Source organism: Parastagonospora nodorum (assembly GCF_000146915.1).
Source record: "Parastagonospora nodorum SN15 chromosome Unknown scaffold_3, whole genome shotgun sequence".
Taxonomy (NCBI): domain Eukaryota; kingdom Fungi; phylum Ascomycota; class Dothideomycetes; order Pleosporales; family Phaeosphaeriaceae; genus Parastagonospora; species Parastagonospora nodorum.
In genome coordinates, this window is record NW_001884551.1 from 917,123 (window position 1) to 940,145 (window position 23,023).

The 23,023-nt window shown below is 53.7% G+C and overlaps 12 protein-coding genes across 12 annotated transcripts; 7 read left to right on the top strand and 5 right to left on the bottom strand.

The window, feature by feature from the left end:
• Positions 1–33: 33 nt before the first annotated feature.
• SNOG_02259 (hypothetical protein) lies at positions 34–598 on the top strand (the record flags this gene model as incomplete). The annotated part of the gene is made up of 3 exons (XM_001792821.1): positions 34–232; positions 255–419; positions 471–598. The coding sequence occupies 3 exons, from the start codon at positions 34–36 to the stop codon at positions 596–598; spliced, it is 492 nt and encodes a 163-aa protein (XP_001792873.1).
• Positions 599–1,246: 648 nt separating this feature from the next.
• On the top strand, positions 1,247–1,719 carry SNOG_02260 (hypothetical protein; the record flags this gene model as incomplete). The annotated part of the gene is made up of 2 exons (XM_001792822.1): positions 1,247–1,297; positions 1,441–1,719. The coding sequence occupies 2 exons, from the start codon at positions 1,247–1,249 to the stop codon at positions 1,717–1,719; spliced, it is 330 nt and encodes a 109-aa protein (XP_001792874.1).
• An 89-nt stretch (positions 1,720–1,808) lies between these two features.
• SNOG_02261 (hypothetical protein) lies at positions 1,809–2,692 on the top strand (the record flags this gene model as incomplete). The annotated part of the gene is given in 2 exon segments (XM_001792823.1): positions 1,809–2,564; positions 2,582–2,692. 2 exon segments carry the CDS (start codon positions 1,809–1,811, stop codon positions 2,690–2,692), a joined length of 867 nt encoding a protein of 288 aa, XP_001792875.1.
• A 384-nt stretch (positions 2,693–3,076) lies between these two features.
• Positions 3,077–4,821, bottom strand: SNOG_02262 (hypothetical protein; the record flags this gene model as incomplete). The annotated part of the gene is made up of 2 exons (XM_001792824.1): positions 3,077–3,676; positions 3,730–4,821. The coding sequence occupies 2 exons, from the start codon at positions 4,819–4,821 to the stop codon at positions 3,077–3,079; spliced, it is 1,692 nt and encodes a 563-aa protein (XP_001792876.1).
• Positions 4,822–5,406: 585 nt separating this feature from the next.
• SNOG_02263 (hypothetical protein) lies at positions 5,407–6,446 on the bottom strand (the record flags this gene model as incomplete). Its single annotated transcript, XM_001792825.1, has 2 exons — positions 5,407–5,656; positions 5,709–6,446. The coding sequence occupies 2 exons, from the start codon at positions 6,444–6,446 to the stop codon at positions 5,507–5,509; spliced, it is 888 nt and encodes a 295-aa protein (XP_001792877.1). The 3' UTR covers positions 5,407–5,506.
• A 718-nt stretch (positions 6,447–7,164) lies between these two features.
• SNOG_02264 (hypothetical protein) lies at positions 7,165–7,685 on the top strand (the record flags this gene model as incomplete). Its single annotated transcript, XM_001792826.1, has 2 exons — positions 7,165–7,306; positions 7,357–7,685. The coding sequence occupies 2 exons, from the start codon at positions 7,165–7,167 to the stop codon at positions 7,683–7,685; spliced, it is 471 nt and encodes a 156-aa protein (XP_001792878.1).
• Positions 7,686–8,491: 806 nt separating this feature from the next.
• SNOG_02265 (hypothetical protein) lies at positions 8,492–9,115 on the bottom strand (the record flags this gene model as incomplete). Its single annotated transcript, XM_001792827.1, has 1 exon — positions 8,492–9,115. The coding sequence occupies one exon, from the start codon at positions 9,113–9,115 to the stop codon at positions 8,492–8,494; it is 624 nt and encodes a 207-aa protein (XP_001792879.1).
• Positions 9,116–10,423: 1,308 nt separating this feature from the next.
• SNOG_02266 (hypothetical protein) lies at positions 10,424–11,485 on the bottom strand (the record flags this gene model as incomplete). Its single annotated transcript, XM_001792828.1, has 1 exon — positions 10,424–11,485. One exon carries the CDS (start codon positions 11,483–11,485, stop codon positions 10,424–10,426), a length of 1,062 nt encoding a protein of 353 aa, XP_001792880.1.
• A 740-nt stretch (positions 11,486–12,225) lies between these two features.
• On the top strand, positions 12,226–14,982 carry SNOG_02267 (hypothetical protein; the record flags this gene model as incomplete). Its single annotated transcript, XM_001792829.1, has 5 exons — positions 12,226–12,328; positions 12,379–12,523; positions 12,679–13,516; positions 13,645–13,691; positions 13,746–14,982. 5 exons carry the CDS (start codon positions 12,226–12,228, stop codon positions 14,980–14,982), a joined length of 2,370 nt encoding a protein of 789 aa, XP_001792881.1.
• A 214-nt stretch (positions 14,983–15,196) lies between these two features.
• SNOG_02269 (hypothetical protein) lies at positions 15,197–19,724 on the bottom strand (the record flags this gene model as incomplete). The annotated part of the gene is made up of 6 exons (XM_001792830.1): positions 15,197–15,473; positions 15,534–16,330; positions 16,418–19,071; positions 19,135–19,532; positions 19,583–19,654; positions 19,702–19,724. The coding sequence occupies 6 exons, from the start codon at positions 19,722–19,724 to the stop codon at positions 15,197–15,199; spliced, it is 4,221 nt and encodes a 1,406-aa protein (XP_001792882.1).
• Positions 19,725–21,298: 1,574 nt separating this feature from the next.
• Positions 21,299–22,425, top strand: SNOG_02270 (hypothetical protein; the record flags this gene model as incomplete). The annotated part of the gene is made up of 2 exons (XM_001792831.1): positions 21,299–21,764; positions 21,815–22,425. The coding sequence occupies 2 exons, from the start codon at positions 21,299–21,301 to the stop codon at positions 22,423–22,425; spliced, it is 1,077 nt and encodes a 358-aa protein (XP_001792883.1).
• A 237-nt stretch (positions 22,426–22,662) lies between these two features.
• SNOG_02271 (hypothetical protein) lies at positions 22,663–23,009 on the top strand (the record flags this gene model as incomplete). The annotated part of the gene is made up of 2 exons (XM_001792832.1): positions 22,663–22,780; positions 22,837–23,009. The coding sequence occupies 2 exons, from the start codon at positions 22,663–22,665 to the stop codon at positions 23,007–23,009; spliced, it is 291 nt and encodes a 96-aa protein (XP_001792884.1).
• Positions 23,010–23,023: the final 14 nt, after the last annotated feature.

A 23,023-nucleotide genomic window follows, 5' to 3' on the forward strand; every position in this document is an offset into this window, starting at 1 on the left:
ATCACCGCACTCTGCCCATACAACTCCGATACAATGTCTGAGCGAGGCCAATTCCGAGGCGGACGAGGCGGTGGACGCGGCGGCGACCGCGGGGGAAGAGGTGGAGGCCGTGGAGGCGCACAGAGCGGAGGTGCGGCGGGACAGACTGAGCGACCAAAGAAGGAGAATATCCTTGACTTGAGCAAGTACATGGACAAGCAGCTCACTGTCAAGTTCAGCGGCGGACGGGAAGGTGAGTGAAGCATTGGGGCGAGAGAGGAAGACGAACGGCGTCATGGTCGCAATGTTTGCGCTTGGCAATCGCAAGATTTTATGGAAGGAGCGACACCCACTGACGCATCCCCCAGTCATTGGCACGCTCAAAGGCTACGATCAGCTCATGAACCTCGTACTCGACGAAGTCAAAGAAGCCCTCACCGGTAGGCCCTTGTCCAAATAACCACACTGGTAAAACACTAATCCTGCTTCAGACGACGAAGGCAACATCCGCTACCGCAAACTCGGTCTCATAGTCGCACGCGGCACCTTACTCGTGGTCATCTCCCCGGTTGACGGAAGCGAAGAGATTGCGAACCCCTTCATGCAGGAAGAGGAGTGAGGCATCCACCATGGCCGTAAATTCTGAGCACGACGGACCTAGAGCTGCGCAATGCATGAGCATGTGCACCAAGCGCTCATTGAAGTTCTCGATACTTCCGGGAGGAGTTTGGTCGAGCATGATACCCACGACATCATACGAAGCACGACCAGATCAGATGGTGGAACAAGGCCAATAGCTGCAATATGGCATAGCCTCGGGTGGTCATTACAGCTTCACAGGCGAGACATGAAAAATTTCAAGACGTTCGCGTATAGCCTTTCGTGAACCCCAAGTTGCTATGCTCCATTATATCACGAGACATGCTTTTGCGTAGGTGACAAATTGAAGTCAGTAAGCACCTCATCATCTCGGGATGTATGAAGCAATGTTTGATGCAGGGATCTAGGATAGTCGGCTCGCTTAGTATATCCCAAACACAATCCTCTCCAGATTCCGCCGTGTCAAGCTTTCTTCACAAGCTTTGCATCCGTTGTCACTTGGTATTGGCCCGAAACTCTCCATAGTGTTTTATTTGTAATATATGGTGTAAGTTGCACGTCGCTTACGAGTACGAACGCCCAGCGGCCGTGATTCGCATTGTCAACGATCACCCGCACACTTTGCAGCCATTGTGCAGTAAACACTTCCAGCACTACACGCCACGCGATGGCTAGCCTTTCTAACGTCCAGTTGGGCGCATCAATTCGGTGCCTGAGGGTAAGCAGAGGGGTATGATTCGTGGCGGTGCTGCCAGGCGTAGGCTGTGCAATGAACTGGTTGGTGACGGCTAAGTGCTGGGTCGTTTCATGTGGCTCTTGCAGCCCTAACGGCAAGGCACCAGCATTGTTGAAGATGACCAGCACATCTGCTTTACATCGCAACCTCAAGGAAGCATTGCTTTCGATTTTCCATCTCATTCTCTCACGTCGCACCTCATTGCCTACGTCCCTCGTCTATCACCGTTTACGCCACCTAAATCGACCCTCGCGCTTTCTGCACTCGACAACCACATCACGTCTGACTACCGACGATATTGCAGCAGCTTACTCAAACTGAGCGCACCGCGCGACCGTTCCTCATACAGTAATACTGTACGAGGATATACCTGCACCGTGGAGCAACTGCGCAGTAGCTTGTAATCGGCATACGGAACTGCAAGCCCCGAGTCGGCTTAGAACCCAGTTGGTTTCCGTCAGCAACCCTAGCACACGCCCAGCGCGTGCCAAACATGCATCAGGCCCCGCCGGTCGATCACCATGCATTCAAGATGGAGTCCGTGAGTGGAGTCGCAAGTGAGGGACCGACGGCATATTTTATTCTCAAGGTCCCGTCGTCTGGTGTCGCGGTTTTGCTCACAGCGATCGCGCTACTTCTCCCTATACTGCTTCGGATACACAAGAAGTATAGGAAGATGCAGGAAGACAGCAAAACACCGTTTCCATTCCTGGAGCTACCGCAAGAGTTAAGGGACATGGTCTACGAGCACCTCCTCGAGGAACATCCAGCCTACCCACCTCCACCAACATGCCCAAAGCACGCTTCAGCAATGGACTGGATGCTCCCCGGGCACTGGTCGTCCACAAGCCCACAGCCCAAACCCAGTAACTGGATCATGCTCACCAACAAGCAAATCCACGAAGAATACATGAAGCTCCTCTGCCAACGCGCAACCTTCCGCCTCACCGTCTCGCCTCAAAACTACCAGAACCCCTGCGCCACCCCAACATCCACGCATCCCTCGGACAAGAAAATCTGGCACATAGCGCCTTCAACACTCCAGCAGATCCGCTCCTGCGATCTCAGCCTCATCGCAACATCAAGCATGCTCGGCGTCACAGATCCGCGCAACATGACATCGTCGGACTGGACTCTCGCCGCCCAAATCCGGCGCGAACTCTCCTTCCTCACCAACGTCTCCAACTTCACTCTCGACGCCAAAGCTATCGCAGACCCACTCTGGAACCCGCTGTGGATCTGGTACCACGCATGTCAATCGTTTAGATACATCACTTCGCCGCAGTCGGGCAGCGTGTCGGCAGGGCCGAGATTGAATCGCATCACGTTCAGTTTGGATACGTGGAGTCCGGGGGAGAATTTTCTGATGAGGGATGAGAAGAATAGGGGCGAGTGGACGTGGTACTGTATGAAGGGACATAGTGTGGGCTTGGATTGTGGCGAGGACATGACTGTTAGGGAGTTCTGTGCTAAGCTGTATCAAGAGTGCAGGGTCTGTCGGCCGGAACTGGATAGTGAGGATGAGGAGCAGTAAATTGTATGATGTAGTTTGAAACTGTACGATAGTTTTATTGTAATTGACTCACGTACTGGCTGGAGGCCTCATGGAAGTAGTATTCAGAATAGAACCGCAGATTGACAGACAAAATCGTGATTGATGGCATTCAGCGCGAACTCTTCCACAGGCCACATCTATCAGTACGAATACCCCTATATCGTCCCCTCAAAAGCATGCTCCCTGCACGCCTTCCCACCGGTTTTCTACTCTTCCCGCTCCCTTGCATCATCAATCGCCCTCTTCCAATCGTACAAATACATATACACCCCCTCACTGAGTGTAATACAACTGCTCCCAACCGCACACCCAGCCCACAGCCCCACCAACTTCATATCCTGCTTGAAACACAAAAACAGCGCAAGCGGCACCGCAATAACATAATACACGAACAAATTTGCCCAGCCACCGATAGCCTGCAGCCCCAGCCCGCGCAGAATGGCATTCGCGAGCGCCGTTGTGGAGTCGCAGAATTGGAATACTGCGAGTAAAGGCAGCACGGTCGAGACGATGGAGATGACTTCTGGATCGGTGCTGAAGGCTTTTGGGAGCACGTTTCGGGCGGCGGTCAGGAAGGTGAAGTCGATGACGCCGATGATCAAGAAGGTGAGCAGGTAAGTGCGCGTCGCGATTCGAGCGGAAGATAATGAGCCGGCGCCGATGAGGTTGCCTAAACGCGTGCTCACAGCGACGCCCACGGAGAAGGGGACATGGTAGATGGCGACGGCGAGACTCATGACGATAGACTGGGCGGCGAGGTGTGCGGTGCTTATGTAGCTGGTGGAAAAGGTAAGGACGTCGAAGGCCTTGGAGACAGGTTAGCAGATGAAGAGACAAGAAGTAGGAAAGGGTGACTTACAAGCCATTCGGTCTCAACCATGATAATACCAGGAATTGCAAGTTTAGCCATTGGTCCCCAATGCCGGAAGGCGTCACGCGTGAAGCCAGCCCAGCATTCTAGCGAGCGCGGGTTGACGAAATAGACGTAAATCCAGAGGAGAATGGGCAGCAAGTTGTGAGACAAAACAGTTGCAAGTGCAGCACCCTCAAGGTCCCATTGTAACACGAAGACGAACAGATAGTTCAGGACGACATTGATCGGCGTGGCAATGAGAAGGACGAACAGGCTGGCGTTGAAAAGTCCTTGAGCTTGCGTGAAGCGTTTTCCAGCTTCGAAGATGGCGTATCCGGGAGCTCCTGCAAGCAAGATGGACAGGTAACGGCCAGCAAGATGGGCCAGCTCCTTCTCCGGTACCAGAGCCGCGAGGATCCAGCCCGATGATAGCCAAATTGCCCCAATTGGTACAGTGACGAGCAACATGAACAGAACCATGCGCTGTAGATGCAGTCCAACCATCTCTTTCTTGCCAGATCCATACGCCTGTGCACACAAAGTGTCCAAGCTGGTAGCCAGGCCCTCGTACACGGCGAGTCCCGTGATATTGGCAGTCATACTCGCCAAGCTGACCGCACCCAATTCATCTGTTCCAATATGCCCTACCGCAAAGAGCGTGATGAGCGTGAAGCTGTACTGAAGGAGGTACGTCGCCATCAGCGGCAGCGAGTACTTCGCAAGCAGTCTTGCCTCTATTCCCGCCGTCGTCTTTACCTCTTCTACCACCCCCTCGCCTCTCAGTAAGCTCTCCGTTTCTTCAACACCGCCATAATGCTGCTGCGTTTTCGCCGCGCCGAGCAGCCCAACGCGCTCCTCAGTGCTCGTCGAGAACCTCCGCGCAGCCAGACTATCCATTGTAAATCCCACAGTAAACGGAAACGGCACGGAACACAGCGCTAGCGACGAGATGTCATTTTCGAATTCGTATTCTTCGACGTGGCCAGCGTTGTTGTCGTCTTTCTCAGGGTCTGTAAGAGCCGAGGGTTGGGGTTTGTTTGGTGGGGCAGCAATGACAAGCATGGCGTCTCCACGGGTCGCTGGCGTGTCCTGGCGCATGATGCTAGGAAGAAATGAGTATGGCGGAACGGGCGGGAGAGCGAATGGGCATCATGGCCCGGCGCGAGGTGCGCAAGTGTTGACTTGATGGGGGATACACGTCCAGCTTTGCGGTGGAAGCGCGGGCGCATTCTTGAATTCTGGTGCGAGCAAGTCGATGCCCCAATGCTATTCCGGGAGATGGCAGTGACTCCCCGTCGACAATACAATGCATGTTTGCGACCACGGGATACCTACCTATGGAAGGAGTAACGAGACGCCTCCGATTCGCCGGGTGCATTGCACCATCGCTCCAATCGCTCGCTCACATCCTCGATGTCGCGCTACTGCCGGTCAGACCCTGGGCATGAACAGCCTGCCCACCTGCAGGTCTCTTTGCGCTTCTAATCAAGATGAACGCGGAGATCATACGGTCACGGCAGGCGCTGGCATGGGATGTCAGTATAAAAGCTGCTCGCGTATTAACCGAGCATGACCGCGGCATGCACAGAGCCACAAACAATACAGAGCATTTACACGACATGGGATAGCTTTGGTCTTATCAACGATTCATGGACACAGTAATCGACAGTAATCATCGCACATGGCTGTAAAATGCTTCTCACGCTGTTTTGTCTACAGTCTCTGTCGCGAGCTTCGGAAAGTCAGACAGCATTTTTACATCGCAATGAGGAGGCGAGACATGCTACTCTTCCTGTCCTGGGCCCCTGGCTTTTGCCAGTTTCGCGACCTCTGGATCCTTGGTCACCTCATCATAATCAGGTCGGGGTAGCTCGAACGCCTGGGTAGTGCGGCCATACGTGATGCCACCCAGCCTCGAAATAGGCTTCATGACCTGGTTTCCCATTAGTTATGCATTTTCATGTTTGGCAACGGACACGACTTACGGCTGGGTCAATCAATACGCCCTGCTCATCGATAGCATCTTCTCTAACCCAAAAATTGACACCCTCCACGAAGACTGTGACACCCGTCCTCTTGTCTGGCGTAGCAGGGCTCTTCGATGTCCACTCATGGGTGCTGACCAGCTTTCCTTCGAGACTGAATACCGCCTCTTTGACTCGATCCGGCTTGACCAAGGAGCTCTTTGCACCGTGAAGGCCGCTGAGTGACCATTCCGAGACGCTATGGGGAGCGTTGATCGAGGTGTAATTGGCCGCCTCAATGTACTCCTCGGTGATGATGTTGATTGTACACTCTTTTGTGTCGACAAGATTTTTCAACGTATCTTTCGCCTTGTCCATACCACCCGCGAACCCCAACACGAAGATCGGAGGGTCGTGGTTCATGAGGTTGAAGTAGCTGAACGGAGCCAGGTTTGTGCTCTTGCCGTCTGCGCTGATGGTTGACACGAACCCAACAGGACGCGGGACAATGGCAGAGATGAGCAGCTTGTAGTTCTGTACAACTGCTCTTCCTTCAGCATAGGGGTTGATTTGACGATGTTCCTTCTCAAGACATGATGGGTCGTTGGCGCCAGATCCAGCTTTCCACTCTGGTTTGGGAGTTTGAGTAAAGTGGAAGTCGTTCTTTTCAAACGGTGGACGAGAAGCCTCGACAGCTTTGAAATCGCCGTGCGGGTTACGCTTGATCTCCTTCTCAGCATCCGTCTTGCCTGATGCCATCTTGGAGCGGTAATGCGATTTGCTTATGAGTAGGAAGAGCGAATGGACAGGAAAAGTCTTACAGCAGACTTGAAGAAGGCCAGCAGACTACTCACCCCAGTGGATGCTTTGTCAGTATTACTTGTCGATGACTACGGTGTAATGGTACAATCGTCAATTGCCGACTGGCGTGAAATATTCCAGTGCCGCCATGGCAGATAGCGGATTTAATTCCGTGTATTAGGAAAGTGCAGGGTGGCCACGGCATGACGCAGATTCTTGTGCCGGCGCTCTGCACTTATACACATCAAGAAGAAGGGGACTATACACGTTTTTAGAGCAATTGTTCTTACTAGCTTTATACTTTGAGACCATCTTGATCGTGTGGGCTCAGGGATGACCTGTCTCGAGATGCTTCCACTGGCAGCGTCATCTACCCCGCGGCAGTCTGAAGCTACCCCGCCAACTGAGAACTCACCACGCCGTCAGATAAGGTCGAGCAGGGATATAGTATCTGGGCAGCGATGATGTCGTTTCGCCTTTCAATGTGAATCAAGAAGAGTACCAAATAATCCCTCTTGTGGTCCACTTAGTTTCTGTCAAATTGTTTGGGAATTTAGGTCCTGTGCTCGCCCACTGCTCAGGCAGAATCAACGACGCGAGTGACTACTACGTCTCACCGCTAATAACAACGTCACCAGCATACCCAACCGATATTCACAAAAGTGCTAATTTGACCATGGCGGACGACTATCAGACCTACAAGCTCGGCAACTTCTCCCTCAGTTCGGGCGGAGAGATTCCAGATGCTTTTATCGCATACAAAACGCTCGGAGATCCGTCATTGCCAGCTATCATATACCCAACGTGGTATTCTGGATGTAATAATATTATCCTTAAATGTATTCTGCTGGCTAACTTCGAACCACAGCAATTTCCGACAATCTCTGGCTCACCGGGTCAGACAAGACTCTGAACCCCGAGAAGTACTACATCATCATTCCCGCACTCTTCGGTAATGGACAATCCTCCTCGCCATCAAATATGCCGGACCTTCGTCCATTCCCCAACGTTCTCTTCTATGACAATGTGCGAGCCCAGTACGAACTTGTCACCAAGCATCTAGGTGTCAAGCATGCACGTGCTGTTCTAGGTTGGTCCATGGGAGCCGGTCAAACCTACCAATGGGCCACCCAGTACCCAGAATTCATGGACCTCATCGCTCCTTTGCTGTGGCTCAGCGAAGACTTCTCTGCATAATCAGGTCTTCCTAGAGGGCGTCAAATCCGCTCTCTACGCTGCAATTGGCACATCCTCCACCGGCGTCTGTCACCCCACTTCTCTCGCCCCAAACTCCTTTGCCCAGCGTTCCCCTCTAAGCCGGTCTCCCGCTGAAACTGGACTCAAAGCCCTCGGCCGCGTCTATGCTGGTTGGGGCTTTAGCCAAGCCTTTTATCGGGAGAAGCTGCACGAAAAGGCCCTTGGATTCACGGACTTGGAGGACTTCATGGTCAATTTCTGGGAGACTTGGGCGCTCAGTAAAGATCCGGAGAATATGCTGGTCATGGCGCATACGTGGCAAGCTGGCGACTGCTCGGCTCAGGAACCGTATGGCGGAGATTTCAAGAAGGCGATGCAGGGTATCAAGGGCCAAGGCTCTGGTGATGCCGGCGAAGACCGATCTGTACTTTCCCACCGGAGGATTCGGAGATTGAGGTTGACAATATGCGAAAGGGGATTGGCGAGTTGAGAGTATTTCCTTCGATTTGGGGTCACTGGGCTGGAGGTATGAGTACATCTTGTTCAAGTATATTAATGAGGTGCTAATTGTGGTTCTCTAGGTCCCGGACAAAGCACCGAAGATGTGAAATGGCTGGACCAGCAGCTGCGAGAGTTTTTCGCGAGTGGAAATTGAGCCTGGTTTCATGCATTTCCATTGATCTGACGCTATCCTGTATATCCTCAATGAACTTTCAGTCATGGATCGTCCCCATTATGCTCTAGTGTGGAGGTATCTAACACTCCATGACCTCCCTAATCTCCATGTGTACCTCCAGGGGAGGTTATCAGCCTTGGATTTCAAGCATCTTCACCTCCATTGGGTTCTTCGGCAGCGAGTCACGGATGTCCCCATACTTACCGAGTTGAGAGTTGTGGAAGAATTTGCATCGATGTAGTTGGCACGCCCCCTCTTTGCGCTTGCATTGAGTGCGATAAAGCGGTGCCGGGATGACGGCACAGTCCTCGATGCCATCGTCAGTGTCGTCAGAGTCGTCATCAGTCTCGACTACTGGAGGACGGGAAGAGGCCTTGACCTGGTTGACGATGATGTTATTGATGGTGTTTGATCCCGGGGCGTTGTATTGCTGCAGACTAGGTAGGCCGGCAGAACTCTCGTTGTACATCTTGAGCAGTTCATCGCGCTGATCGAGAGCTCCTTTGGCCAGATGCAGAAGAGCATTGCACTCCATGGTGCTATGAGCGAGCCGGCCTTGCAGGTTTTCGACTTGACGACGCATACCCTGGATGTTGTCCTGCGCAGGAACAATAGCGTATTCGTCACCGGCGCCGCCATTGATGCGCTGATGCTCGAGGTGCTGGATGTGGGAGCGCATGCTGTTGTTGGCGACCGTTGACTCGCGGAGGCGCTTCTCCAGGTCGCTTCGACTGAGATGCGTGCAATCGGGCATCTTGATGTGCAGCTCGAGTTGGGAGAGTTTTTTGCGTGTATTGAAGCGATGTCAAGTGAATCAAAGAGGTAGGTAATGTGTATGTTAGCGGGACTGCCAAGGGATATTGCGTCTGCGGCGCGCGCAGGCTAGCATCCTCGTGCAGGTCTTCACTGACAGTTTGCGCCTTAGATCATGGCTATTAGCCGAAAGCGCTGACTTGTCATGGTTCCCTGCTTGATAGGCTAGCGAGTGACATACGTGGAACCTTGGAAGCTTCCAGTACTTGCACACGTGACCGTGGCTCTTTCACTTTGGGGGACCTGAAAGGAGCGCACGGATCATCCTGCTGCCTAGCCATGCGCACGTACCTTGGAGCTAGCTAAGCGAGCCCGCCCTCCGCTATATAATCCCTCTGTCGTCGCCGCCTCTCCCTCTTCTTTCTCCTTAGGTCGGTCGCAGGCTTTCAACCTGCCACGAGAAGTTCAAGTCTCGTGCACGACTCTGGCATATTAGCTTCGGCTAAGCTATGCCCACTGTCCCCTAAGAGTTGTATCATGGGTACGGTTACCGTGAGTATGTCTGCGCAAACAGATGTGTTCACAGGTCGTTTGGAGCAGTTTTGGCAAGCCAGAAACTCCAGCGGCTGTTTGGTCGCATGAAGAATCAGCAAGTAGCAGCTTCTTGGGGTCTTTGATCTCTGAGAAGAATCAGCGAAAATGCAGCTTCATGAGATCAAGAGTCCTTTGACCCTTAAGAAGAATCAGCGAATAGCAGCTTCTTGAGGTCAAAGGATCATTGTGCAGTCAAAAGAAGAGCGCAAGTCCGCAGCTTCTGAGCAATCTTGACTACGAAGAAGAATCAGGGCAACCAGCTTCTACGGTCTCGCATCGCGCACAGGTCGCACAGGATACCGTCAAGCTACGGGCCTGGCTGATCAACCCGATCTCTGGTTCCGCTCAGCGGGCCGGGTTCAACATCTTGCATCGTCGCACAGGCTATTCAGAGAGATTGACAAGAACGGGTCTCTGGTAGTCAACCCCGCATGTCCAGGCGACTGGCATGCACCAAACGGCAGGGCTCAGCAATGAGACCTGTCTAGTTTGACACTGGACTCGCGATGGTCCAGTGTGTTTTACGTTGAGCTTTGTACCAACTGGTACAGTCTTGAAGTAGGACAAACGATTGTATTGAGGTCATGTGCGGTTGAGGTGCTTGGAGTTGGCTTGTTGAACTTGACTGTGAAGTTACTGTGATGACCTCGATGGAGTAGCTAAGTGCGAATGGAGTTCACTGATAGCTACTGGTTACCACTACGGCGTTACTTCATTACAAGAGAAACCCTGGATAGACGGGATCTGCTGGGTCGATATAAAAGGACATTCTACCGACGAGGTTTGCCTTTCCTCTCACTCGCGGAATACAGGTCGGATAGCCACCCACAGAACTTTGTTCTCCAGACACGATGTCTCCCTCAAACTGTGTCCCGATGATTGAACTATTCAACAACTTCCCATGTTGGACGCTTATTTTCTCATCAGTGTAATGTATCGCGAGTCTCGCAGAGGTTCCAGATCCACAAGGTGAGCGGTCGACTTGGCCATCCGCAAACACAGTAGTATTACGTTCTCGTATTGTCAAATCCTCCGTACCAATCGGCACCTCATCTTGATTTTCGAAGAATACAATGCCGTATAATTCGTAGGGAGTGATCAGTCCTGTTGCTCCACTTCGCACCAGTGCCTTGATGTCTCGACCCAATCTCACAAACTCTTTGACATTATTCGGTGTAACCGACAGACCAAGCTCTTTCGCATCCACGAAGCCGTAGCAAGCACCGGCGTAGCTGAACTGCACAAATAGGCCGTCTTCGTAGAATGGAATAGCAAGTGGTATCTTGCCAGTCAAAACGTGGCTTTGGACATTCACAAAATCGGCATGAACAGGCTTTCCATCCTCCACTACGACACTTGCTTTGACGCGACCTGAAGGTACGTCAATGATTACATCAACCTCCCCCTTCCCCCTCGGCATCTCGACAATGCCCTTGCTGACAGCCCAATACCCAAGCGCAATAGTACCGTGACCGCATGCTGTAGAAAAGCCATCCTTGTGCCAGAATAGCACACCGAATTGAGCGTCAGCATCATCTGGAGGTGTTATGAACCCGCCGTACATATCACCATGTCCGCGAGGCTCGTGGCAAAGTGTCTGGCGCAGAACATTCAAGGGATGCGATGGTGTGCCTACTACAGCAGCCCTACGCTCAGCTACCGTGACTCCAGACGGCAGGTGGTCTGCGGGCAGATGCTCGACGATGCGGAATGGTTCACCGGCAGTATGCCAGTCTTCAGTATCGATCCAGTAGGCAGAGGACGGGTTGTTACTCATGATGACGTTATCCGCCCCAGCGTCCAAGTTGGAAGTTCGACAAGTTGGGAGCACAATAAAGACGGTGAACACACGTGACGTTAAACGTCCTGGACGGAAATCTGCACTACGTGGTGCGAAACTAGTGTGGACTCTGGTTCACCGGTGAACATCCTGGGTATGGCCTAGGTGTGACCAATCAGGACACGCGAGCCTTGCATGGCTGGGCCTCCGGCCTCCGGCGTGCCTCGTGGCACAGACGCGCGATCACACATGGCCCCCAGGTCGCCTCTTGTTGCCAATAGAAAGCCATCGGTATAATGCAGATAGACGATCAGGATGAAGACTGCATATCAAGAGCCGGAATGGTTGCACGAGTAAGCTGCATGTCTTGGAGGTTACAAACGCGGGGCTGGCAAAATCCTCGACTGCAGGTGGTGGATGCCTGGAAAAGCGTCAAACTATGTACCTCGCCGCAATCCTACGAACCACTTTAGATATCATCAATTGGGTCTGGGGCGTAAAAGCGTCAGCAAAGCAAACAATCTGGGGCCAAGATTAGTGGCATCAGGTCGCTAGATTTGCGGCGTCTTGTTGTTGACCGGCGACGACCCTAGCGCGAGCACGGGGACGGTGGCTCAACCGGTGAGCTGTCGCGCCGCTTAGGTAGACAACGCTTAAACAGGTCCACCGCATCGCGTTTTGCGATAACACTCAAGACCTTTCTCAAGTGTCTTTGGAGGCAGGGTGAGAGCGTCAGGATGGAAGTACTCGACGCGACAAGCCTTGCGGAGCGGTTGAAGTGGGAGGCGAAGGGATATTGGTTACACTTCGAGGCTGAGACACCACTCGAGAAATATCCAGGTACGTGGCTCGTTTATCTCGGACGGACAGAATGGTTGACAACATTACAGCAAAACAACATGCAAGACGCGTGCAAGAGAAGCTCGGCATTGAGGAGGGCTTGATCTATCTGTCCGGTCAGCAAGCGAGAAACAACGAGGACAGCGACATGCCTGCACCATTCAGGCAATTGCGATACTTCTACTATCTCTCTGGGTGTGTTTGAGTCTAGCTGATAAGACGAATGAGATACTGATGATTGAAACAAGTTGCAACGAGGCAGACTGTCATCTGACGTACGATATTCAGCACGACACACTTTCGCTTTTCATTCCGAGGATCGATGAAAGACGAGTAATTTGGTATGGTAGAGGGCCAACACTTGCCGAAGCCCTGGTAAAGTACGATGTTGATGAAGTCTACTATTCCGATGAAGTCTCGGACTACATCATCGACTGGTACCACCACAGCTGCAACAGAGGCAAGCTTTATACGTTGCACGACCCAGCGAAGTCTCCGATCGGTAACCACCATGCGCCTATTGATTCTGTGTCCCTTCAGCCAGCGATGAACGTTGCGCGAATGATCAAGGACGAGCACGAGATCAAACTCATCCGAAAAGCCAACGACATTAGTTCAAAAGCGCACAGGGAGGTTTTGAGCAACATCTTGAAGTTCACAAACGAGGCTCAGGTCGAGGGGCTCTTTCTCGATGTTTGCGTGTCGCATCAAGCGAAACAACAAGCATATGACCCCATCGCTGCTTCGGGGCCAAACGCAGGGACTCTACATTACGATGCCAACGATGAGGACTTCGGAAAACGTCAGCTTATGTGTCTGGATGCCGGATGTGAGTATGAGCTCTATGCCAGCGATATCACTCGCACGTTCCCGCTGTCATCCAAGTGGCCGAGCAAAGAGGCAGCGAATATTTACAGGCTTGTCGAGCGAATGCAAGAATTGTGCATCAAGCGTCTGGCACCAGGTGTGAGGTACCTTGATCTCCATATCCTGGCGCATCAGATCGCGATCGATGGTCTACTGGCGCTCGGCATATTGCACAACGGTACCAAGGAAGAGATATACAAAGCAGGTACAAGCAGAGCCTTCTTTCCTCACGGACTTGGTCATCATATAGGTCTGGAAGTGCATGATGTGGGCCAGGCCGAGCTTATGAGTGTCCGGAGAGGAAAACAGGTTCTTGAGCAGGTATGCGACAACGCCTTGCGAAAGTCGTGCTCCCAGCTAACCCACTCCAGTCACCCTCGTTGTATCCCATGAACTTCCATTCGCCAGTCTATGATCCAAAGACATGTCATGCTCCAGTAGATCCACAGAGCAGTCATCTGGAGGAAGGAATGATAGTCACTGTTGAACCCGGAATGTAAGTACAAAGCCACGTATCCCAGAGTCGTGTTTCTTACTCACATGATCGTAGCTACTTCTCGGTTTACGCGCTTCAGCATTTCTATCTTCCATCGCCAGTCCACTCCAAGTACATCAACCTCGAAGTATTGAACCGTTATCTGCCGGTTGGTGGAGTACGCATCGAGGACGATATCCTCATTACTGCAAAGAGTTATGAGAATTTGACTACTGCCCCCAAAGGTGATGAAATGCTCGAGATTATCCAAAGGGGAAGATCCAACGTCAACTCTATTCCAGCCCGGAGACAGTCGGGGCGCACACAGATCACTGAAGACGAGCCGCCACTTCTGCGTGCTCCGGGGATTTCCGCTTCCACACCTCAGTCAATACTAAGACCCATCGCAAGGTCTTCTACCATGCCTGCAGAACTGAAACAAGATAAATCTGTCGACTTCGAGCCTTTCGAAGGTCCCTCTTTGTTCTCCAACTTTAGACGATCGATGACCACCGACGAAAAGATCCAGCGTTGGCAACAGGATCACATCCCCACTACAGCAACACGGATCAATCTTACGCCTAGCTCCCAATACAAATCAGTATGTGGTAGCAACACTAGGGAAGTCAAGCATGTCTACATGATATCTGGGTCTTTTCCACCAGGTACAGCCCGTGGCGCGCTCCGTGAGCAAATTCTACCCGCTTGCAAGCAATGTACGATATTATGCGAGACGCTAGATCGACTACGGCAAAGTCTATCAATGTCCAAAGAAAGCCCGGAAGCCGAACTTGACGTCTCGCCCGTCATCTCACAGAAACAGATAAGGAATCGCCGGAGTGTTTCCTCCACAGCACGGCATGATCTTCGAGGAGATCGCGAGCGTCCACAACACAGTCCCATGACTGGCCTTGCCAACGGTCTATCAGCCATGTGTCTCGAGCCACTCAACCATGTTAGTGAATCACCTACTCCATCCCAACGACGTGCGGGAGGCTGTACGCCACATTGGAGGGGGCAGAACCGCGCGGACCAGTCGGGTGATGATGCATTACGAGCAGCACAGGAAACTCAAATCCTGCAAAGCAAACCTTCTGTCCGATCGAACCCGGCTACCGATCAACTGTCCGCTAAAGCGGTGTCGGACGTTCTTCTCGAGCTTCAACGGCAGGGCCCAGCGGCTGGAAGTGACCGGTGTACTTTGGGTAAGCAGGAGGGCGTCGAGGGCATACCTGCGATATCCCGAGCCAAGAATTTCCACGTGTCCACAGGCGGTTCGATGGTAGGGGAAGCGAGGAGAGCTGAAGAGTAAGAGGAATCATTGCGTGTCCAATTATACGTTTTATGCCCTGTTGTTATACACGATTTCCATTGCTTACTACCTTTCATCAATAGTCGTTAATACATGCTTCAGATTTCAAGTGCAGAGTTTCCAGAAGATGCATTACTCATCATGTGCTCATTAAATCATGTGTGCTCGTCAACTCCCGCAAAGTCAAAAGTCAAGTCTCAGACCACGCCAGCACCTAGTAAGGCGTGTCTGCCTTCTTAACAGCCTCCCAGTTCGTCGTGTGTTGCCCTGGCGCAGTACCAGCTTTATGTCCGCCCTCTAAGCCGTGAGCAACACCAGAGTCGTGCGCATGATGTCCGTGGATAGTAGGTGTTGCATCCGTACCACCATGTCCATCACCATAGCGACCCACATTCATCGGCAAGCCTGTATGCGGCTCGATGACCTTGTCGCCAGGCTGTCCCAGGGCTCCCGAGAGCGGCTCGGCGCCATAAGTGTTCGCACGAGTCTCACTGTAGGAAGCCAAGTCAGTAAAGTGATAGGGCAAGAAAGCGTGTGTGTGAAAGACTTACTGCATTCCCGAAATCGCATTCGGATTTCCAATCGGTCCGTCCACACCGACGTGTTCTCGCTTTCCAGGCATCTCGCCCAGCTCGTGATGCTCGAGGGCTTCGCGCGCTGGGTGGCCCTTGGGCGGGTCCTTATGCAGCCTATTCTTGCCCTTCCAGCGAGGGCTATCCGGGTTGTTGCTGTCGTCGTATGCCGCAGCTGTGGTGCCTGCGCCGAGTGCGGTCGCTCCACCGGCAGCACCTGCATACTCCCTCGAGTGACGATTGTTGTCGATCGAGCGACGCACCTCGCCAGACTGGCGGGGCGAGTTGTCATTCGATGACTTCTCCTTCTTCGACTTGTCACGGTGCAGGAACCCGAGGATGCTGCGTCTCTTCTCGGGCGTTCCGGTGTCCTTCTCGCGTTCCTTCTCGAGACGGGCGGCTTCCTTCTCCCGCTCCTTTTCGAGGCGGTGAGCTTCTTTTTCTTGCTCCTTCTCATGCTTGTGCTCTTCCTTTTCAGCTGCAAGGACGGTCTTTTCGTGCTTGTGCTGTTCCTTCTCCAGCTTATGGGCTTCTTTCTCTTGCTTGGCGTGCTCTTTATCCAGCTTATGTTGCTCCTTGTCGTGAGCGTGCTGATCCTTCTTGAGGCGATCTGCTTGCTCTTTCTCCAGTCGTTCACGCTCCCGCTCAACATCGGATTGCTGGTTGTATGCATAAGCTGCGCCACCTGCTGCAGCTGCTCCTGCGGTACCTAGAAGAGCAGCATCGCGCTTGGTGTGATCCTTATTGTGGGGGTCTTCAGTTGAGGCATACGGGGCCTGTGAAGTCCCTGCAGGCGTACCGAGTGTATGTTGAGGCTCAAGAGTACCTTGAGTGGGATACGTTGTAGCGCTCGAATCATGTACAGGATAGGATTGTGCCAGTGGTGCTTGAGTCGATGATGTCGGGACGTGGTGGGCAGTATCGCCTTGCTTACCGGCCTCATAGAGACCTCCAGCGCCTAGTGCTGCTGCACCAGATCCAAGAGCAACGTTGCGTCGAGTATGTTCGTTGTTGTAGTCGTAGTGACCGGCTGCGGGAACTGGGTTTGGAGCACGGGCGCCACTGGCACTCGGGTCATAGCGCTGCTCATTCATCGAGGCGTTCGGCTGCGTACTACGGTGATTACCATAGACATCAATGACCTCCTCAGCACTGTAGCCGGTCGCACCAGCGCCTCCAACAAGAGCAGCATCGCGGCCGAGTTGGTGTTGCCCATGTTGGCTTGCCTTCTCGTCAACCTTCGGGTCAAGGCGATTGAGGGCGTCAGACTGGTGTGGGCCTGTGGTGGTATGGGCCTTTTGTTTCGAAGGGTCTGGTTGTACACGAGGGTCTACAATGTTGGCAAGGTTGCTAGAGTGGGGTCCGATAGTGTTCGATGCAGGCCCAGTATCTGCCTTATCTTCACGTTGGCCTGCGTAGGCAAGACCTCCGGCTGTTGCCAAGCCTGCACCAGCTAGGCCAGCGTCACGGCCATAATGATGTTGAGGGTCTTGGTGTTGAGTGACGGGGTTGGTGGAAGTATGCGGCTCCTGGATCTGAGTGGTGGCACGAGCAGGCGTGTGAATTGTAGACGACTTATCATCCGCGATTGGAGCTGGTGCACCGGTTGTGCCGTAGAATGGAGAACCAGATGTGGTCATTGGCCCGGTGTAAGGTTCGTACTTCTTAGTCGATGCCGGATGAGGTGTAGCATCGGTTGAGGAAGACAAAGGTGCGGAACTTGCAGCAGACTGGTGAGGGATAGTTGTCGAAGACTGTTCACCAGGCACTACAGTACTTCCAGTACCAGGGGTGTCGTTGCGCTGCAATTCGTGATGAATGCCTGCAGCTGTAGCTGTACCACCGCCTACCAATGCGGCATCACGGCCATAGTGGTGTTCTGGGTCATTCTGCTTGTTGGCCGATGCAGTTTCGGAGGCATTTGTACTGTCGTTCTTGACGCGTGGGTCCAGCTTGTTCAACAATGAGCTTTTATGAGGCCCTGACGTTGACTTTTCGCTTCCAACTAGATCGTCGTGGTGTCCGTGGGTCGTGGACGTCGTACCTATGGGAGCAGCACTGGCCAAACCATGATGGGTAGTCTCAGTCTTTGCCTGAGGATCAAACCTCTGCTCTTCAAGTGGCGCCTGTGCACCGAGCACGCGGGGGTCCAATTGCTTGGAGCTGTATGGGCTAGAGTCGTGGGCAAGAGTTCCAGCCGCAACATCTGGCTCGTCTCGCTTGTGTGTAGCAGCGTAGCCTAGGCCTGCCGCGCCAGCACCAACTCCACCGACAATTGCGGCATCACGGCCATAGTGATGCTCGTCGGCATGTTCAGCAGAGCGTGGTTCAGGATGATCGAGACTGCCTGTGTGTCGTAACTCGTGCTGTCCTGGAGACACAGTCGAGGTCTCCGCAACTGTGATCGGAGCATTGCTGGTCTGGTCAACGCCATGTTGAGTAGTTGGCGCATTTCCAACGGTCCTTGAGCCATCAAGATCGCTATCAATGCGAGGGTCCATCTTGTTGAGTGTATCACTCTGGTGCACGCCAGCAGTTGTAATTCCACTACCAACGGTATCATCATGGCGAGACGCTTGATTGCCTGGCAGCCCGCCTGCCAATCCACCTGCTGCTAGGCCACCAGCAATAGGCGCGGCCTTACTAGAATCCACATCGCGGCCTAGCTGGTGTTCACCCCAGGCTGTACCCCTAGTAGATGGGACACCAGACATGGTTGGCCCGTCGACACCAGGCTCTGGGACTACTTCATCCCTGTAGTAAAGGAACGTCTTTGATTCATCCGGGGTCGGAGTTGGGAAGCCACCGGGAACATGACGGTAGGACAGCGAGCGACCACCAGGAGGTCGGCCAGGGTCGGTGTATCTTGATTCATGGGCCTCAGCAGTGGCAACGCGGGCAGCACTAGTAGCACCAGAATTTGGCGCCTGTGATGTACTAGCTACAGAGCTGTCGTGGCCAAGTGTTGACGGTGGTGGCATAGTAGAAGACTTTGCTGCTGCTGCCGTGGCTGCAGCGAGTGCTTCAGGATGGACGTTCTGTGTGGTGTTGGTGGAGGTGGTCTGGCGATTCTCAATACCGCGGTCATTGGCATCCCTCTGGTGTGACTGAGAGAGCGGTGCAGCTACGCCAATTGCAGTTGCAGCTGCGGCCGCTCCAGCGAGGCCTTCTCGGCCATGACCGTCTTGCACCCCGGCTTCCTTTTCCTTAGTACCTGGCTCTCTCTCGCTGGTCGTTGCTTGGTGAGTTGACGAGATTTGCTGGGCAGGTGTCAGGATTGAGGAGGTTTGGTGTTCGGCAGAGTGATGGGTGGTTGAAGTGTGTTCAGCTGGATGCCTAGCTGATGTATCGTGCTTTGGTGCCACACCACCGGCAAGCGGGAACGATCGATCAGTATCGTTGGTGTAGCTCTCATTCCGTAGATTGTTATCATATGGTTGCTTTGTAGAGCTCTGAGTAGCATTGCTAAGCGCTCCAGTGTTGCTTGTGTCGGTGCGCGGTTGATCACTGCCTGCTACTGAGAGACCATCAGCCATGTTCACGAGTTTTTATTGTACATAGGAAAAATATGTCTACGTACGAGGAACAGCAGAACTCAACACGCTGGGCTGGTAGGATGCGTCCGCGCTGGTAGGAGCAGGAGCATTACTTCCTCCACCGACAATCTGGTTACGGTCCAGGCTCGCCTCGGGATTCTGATGCGTTGAAAGTGCAGCGTGCCCTTGACTTTGACCAGCACCAAAGCCAATGACTCCACTCTTGATAGATGCCTCGCTCATGGCCTCGTGCATAGGGCCAGTTCCAGGGCGCGTGGTGCTACCAACAGTCGCGCCGTGGCTTCCAAGAGTCCTGCCGGTACCACTGTGCTCTGTCTGCCCTAGGCTTGGAGAAGTGCTTGTCTGACCCACAGACGTGGCAGTGGTAGGCTGCGTGGAAGCTGGTTCCCCTGCCATCTGGTCGTAGATGGGGTGGGTTTGACTGGACAGTGTTAGACGTGGCTGACATGTCTTACTGGCAATTGAGCTGACCCCTCATGTTGCGCTCCGGTAGAGGAGGCGTGTGCATCGTGAGTCGCATCTTCGGACTTCTTGTGTCCAGAACTGCGCTTGTTTAGTCGTGGTGGTTGGTCAGTCCGCGGGGAACTTACAAGACGCTCTTGATCTTCTCCATTGTGCTGGTCTGGGTGTTGTTCCGGTAGGATGAGGAGTGAGATGAGCTGAGCGGCTCGAAACAGTATCACGACTTCACTTCATAAGGTGTGCTGGATGTGTAGAAAACAAGGCAGAGATGTCGTTGTTGTGTAGCTACCTAGCTACGGTGCATGACGACATAATTGAGGCACCCGCAGGAAGCTAGACGGAGGCTTTCCAATTAGAAGACGGGCAGTAGAGGTCGACGCCAGAAGAGGCGCGACCAGTCCAATTGCAGCGCGTTTGCATGTTGTTGGCTTCGATTTGTGGGAGACTTGGAGACAGAGGAGAGCTCGTGATGTGCCCCGCCAAATGGCCTAGATGCGTGGTGGAGCGGCAGATTTGCGTGACAGTCCACCACGAACCCTATTCTCAGCATTCGAGGTGTTGGATCGTCGTGAAGCAATCCGCGTTCCTGAGGCCAGGCTATCCCAATCCACGTGCTGGATTAGCAGCGCAGTCTGGTTACATCAGCAGCACATCCGCCGCGATTAAGCCCACCGATACCCCACACCACCTGCCTCCCAGATTGCTGCATGGGCCTAAAGTAGGCGCCCATGACCAACGCAAGGCGGCTGTGGGCGATCGCATGCGGAACCTTATGGAGGTGTCAGATGGTGACAACTGTGGTGACAACTGAAGGCTCGCCGTTGTGGGGTAGCATTCAGCGAGGGCATCGTCAGTCAGGCCACTGCCCAGGTGCACGCAAAGGTGGGCTCACGTGAGGTCGAGAGCACACCTTTCCAAGGCTCGCTCCCAAGGCGTCAGGCCCCAACACAATCTCGTCCTGTGCAGCCGTCGCGCGCAACCGAGCGGCGTCCAGGGGTGCGCCGAGATGCATCGAATGGGCGCTCCAGCTTTTTATTTGGCGCGATTTTCCAGCGGGCAATGACAGGGCTGCGGCCCCCCAACGGCTCCCAGCTTACCTGCGCGAAACGAGCTCTTAGCGACGTCAAATTCTGGTCTGGGCGCCCTCGGCCAGTCTCCGCCCCCAGTCCGGCCACCAGCATCATCGCGGCCTCGCAGCGCTTCGAGCGCCTTTCTAGAAGAAGTTTCGATGCAGCATACGCCATCCCCGTCTTCTGCTGCTGACCTTCCGCTGCTCGGCGCCTGTCTAAAAAGCGAACTCCGTGCTTCCAACCATTGTTCGCGTCGAGGGCTTCCTGCAGTGGACAAGCTTTGGCGTCTCCGCGTTTTATTCTAGCTGCTTGACGTCCGCACTGTTTCAGCCGCTCACTGTCCTCTCCAGACTTCCCCAGCATTTTAACACTCGATATACCCGCCTGAGAGCCAGCGCGCGCCAGTTCCGTTTCGGAGACCCCAAACTTCCCACTTTGTGCAAGCATCGAACAGGGTACACTCGCCGCCGCACGACCCACCTTTCCCTTGCGTCCGGCCGAATCGAAGCAGCCTCACTCGACATCATATCCGCCGACTTCTCTACGCCAACACACCGTCTCCCGTCTTGACCACTACTGCTCCGTCAAGGGGATTGTCCACCTCACGTCAACTTGACCTCCTCCGTCTCTGCCATACCGCACCTCACTCGTAATCATGCCTGGACACCTACGCACCCGCTTGCGGCGGGCCCTGACCGGCCAAGCCGAAGGCGGCCCCCTCAGCAAGATCAAGGGCCACAAAGCCTCCAAAAACAACGATCCGGATGATGACTACTACAAGCCGGGCGAGAAGATGCCACCGCTCAAATACAGGCGTGCCGTAGACCCCGAGCACAAGAAGACACTCGAGGCATTCAGCTTCTCCACAGCATGGCGTCGACGCAGCCACGCCAGTCTGTACTCGCCCATGGGCAGTCGGCTACCGAGTCGCAGAAACAGCTGCAGAAGCAGGCGGAGCCGCAGCCGCAGCATGGCGAGAAGCCGCAGGTCGAGCTTCTCTACGGCGAGTGATTACGACGAAGAGGAGTGGGTGGACAGTGGCATCGGCGCAAGCATCGCCGGTGACGACAGGCCCGCCAACATTAGAGAAGCAAGCGACGATGAAGGTGATGTTCTCAATGGTGCGTATGCACTCTTCCCACCGTCATCTCTGTCTTCTAACACGCCATAGTCGGTCTCTCGCGCAATCCTACCGAGGATCCTCGCGACGCGAAGAACCGCAAGCAGTCACTTGGCCACCGCCGGTCGAGTTCTACTAAGCTAGCATCACGCCCCGGTACCAGCTCTGACCACACCCGCCGCCCATCGCAGCCTTTTACGCCCGAAGATCTCGAGATTGCATTGCAAAAATCGCATCTTGAAGCTACGACTGAGGAGTCGGATAAGAGCAGTGGAGGAACACCGTTCGACGACTTCGACGACCCAAGCCCGTTCTTGCGTCCGCGTGGTGGCTCTATCTACGTTCCATACGACGGCCAAGGCACTCCGCCGAAGCTGCCATTCTGGGGTTCTGCAAATCCCGATGCAGACCACAATCTGGACGCTCAATTTGCCCGCCGAGAATCTGTCTTCCTCCACAATGAGGGATCATATACGCCACGCTATGAGCGAAGCCAGTCTGTCTTCCACGCCGCCTCACGGTGTGGATCTGTTTTCGTGCCAACAGAAAAGTCCTGCGATTGCCCGCCTCAGGAAGACGAGCAACCGAAACGCTCCAAGCCCCAGCCATGCTGTCCCAGTGACGCCATTGCTGCCATCCTGGCGCGAAAAGACCTGTGCTAGGTCTACCTGCATCACTACCTGCATCACCTTTCATTTCGACATGTCAATATTCTAGCATTGGGTTTTGTACATATGGCATCTGCATTCCGGGCGTTCATCATCGATGTAAGAGCCCTCTGACTGGCTCCATCTCGTTTCGTCCCTGCATTCACTGGGACTGGGTTTCATTCACTTGCATTCATGGAGAGGTGTATTTTATAGACTGCATTTGCTTGTCTCTTTTCCTTCTTCGCAATCATGCCTCAGGCTATCGACCATTATTACCGTCATGTTTCCGCTAACGTCGGCATGTTAGACGCTTATTCACCCGTGTCATCACCTTGTCCCTTCATTGTTCCGACGCAGGCGCGTGATAGTAATAATCATCCAATGCATACCATCAATCGACACTACAACTGCGTGACGATTCAGTACACACCGACTTCATCGGTGATCTTACTCAGTCGGCCTACCAAGCCGCGCAACCCAGTTGCGCAACTCTTGCAGATCCAAACATGTCACTTTCCAAGGCACCCAACGGCCATCCAACACGATCGCGTCACGGTGCCGAGAACACACCGACCCGCGTGGGTTTCTGCGCTTAGCTATTCTATTCTCG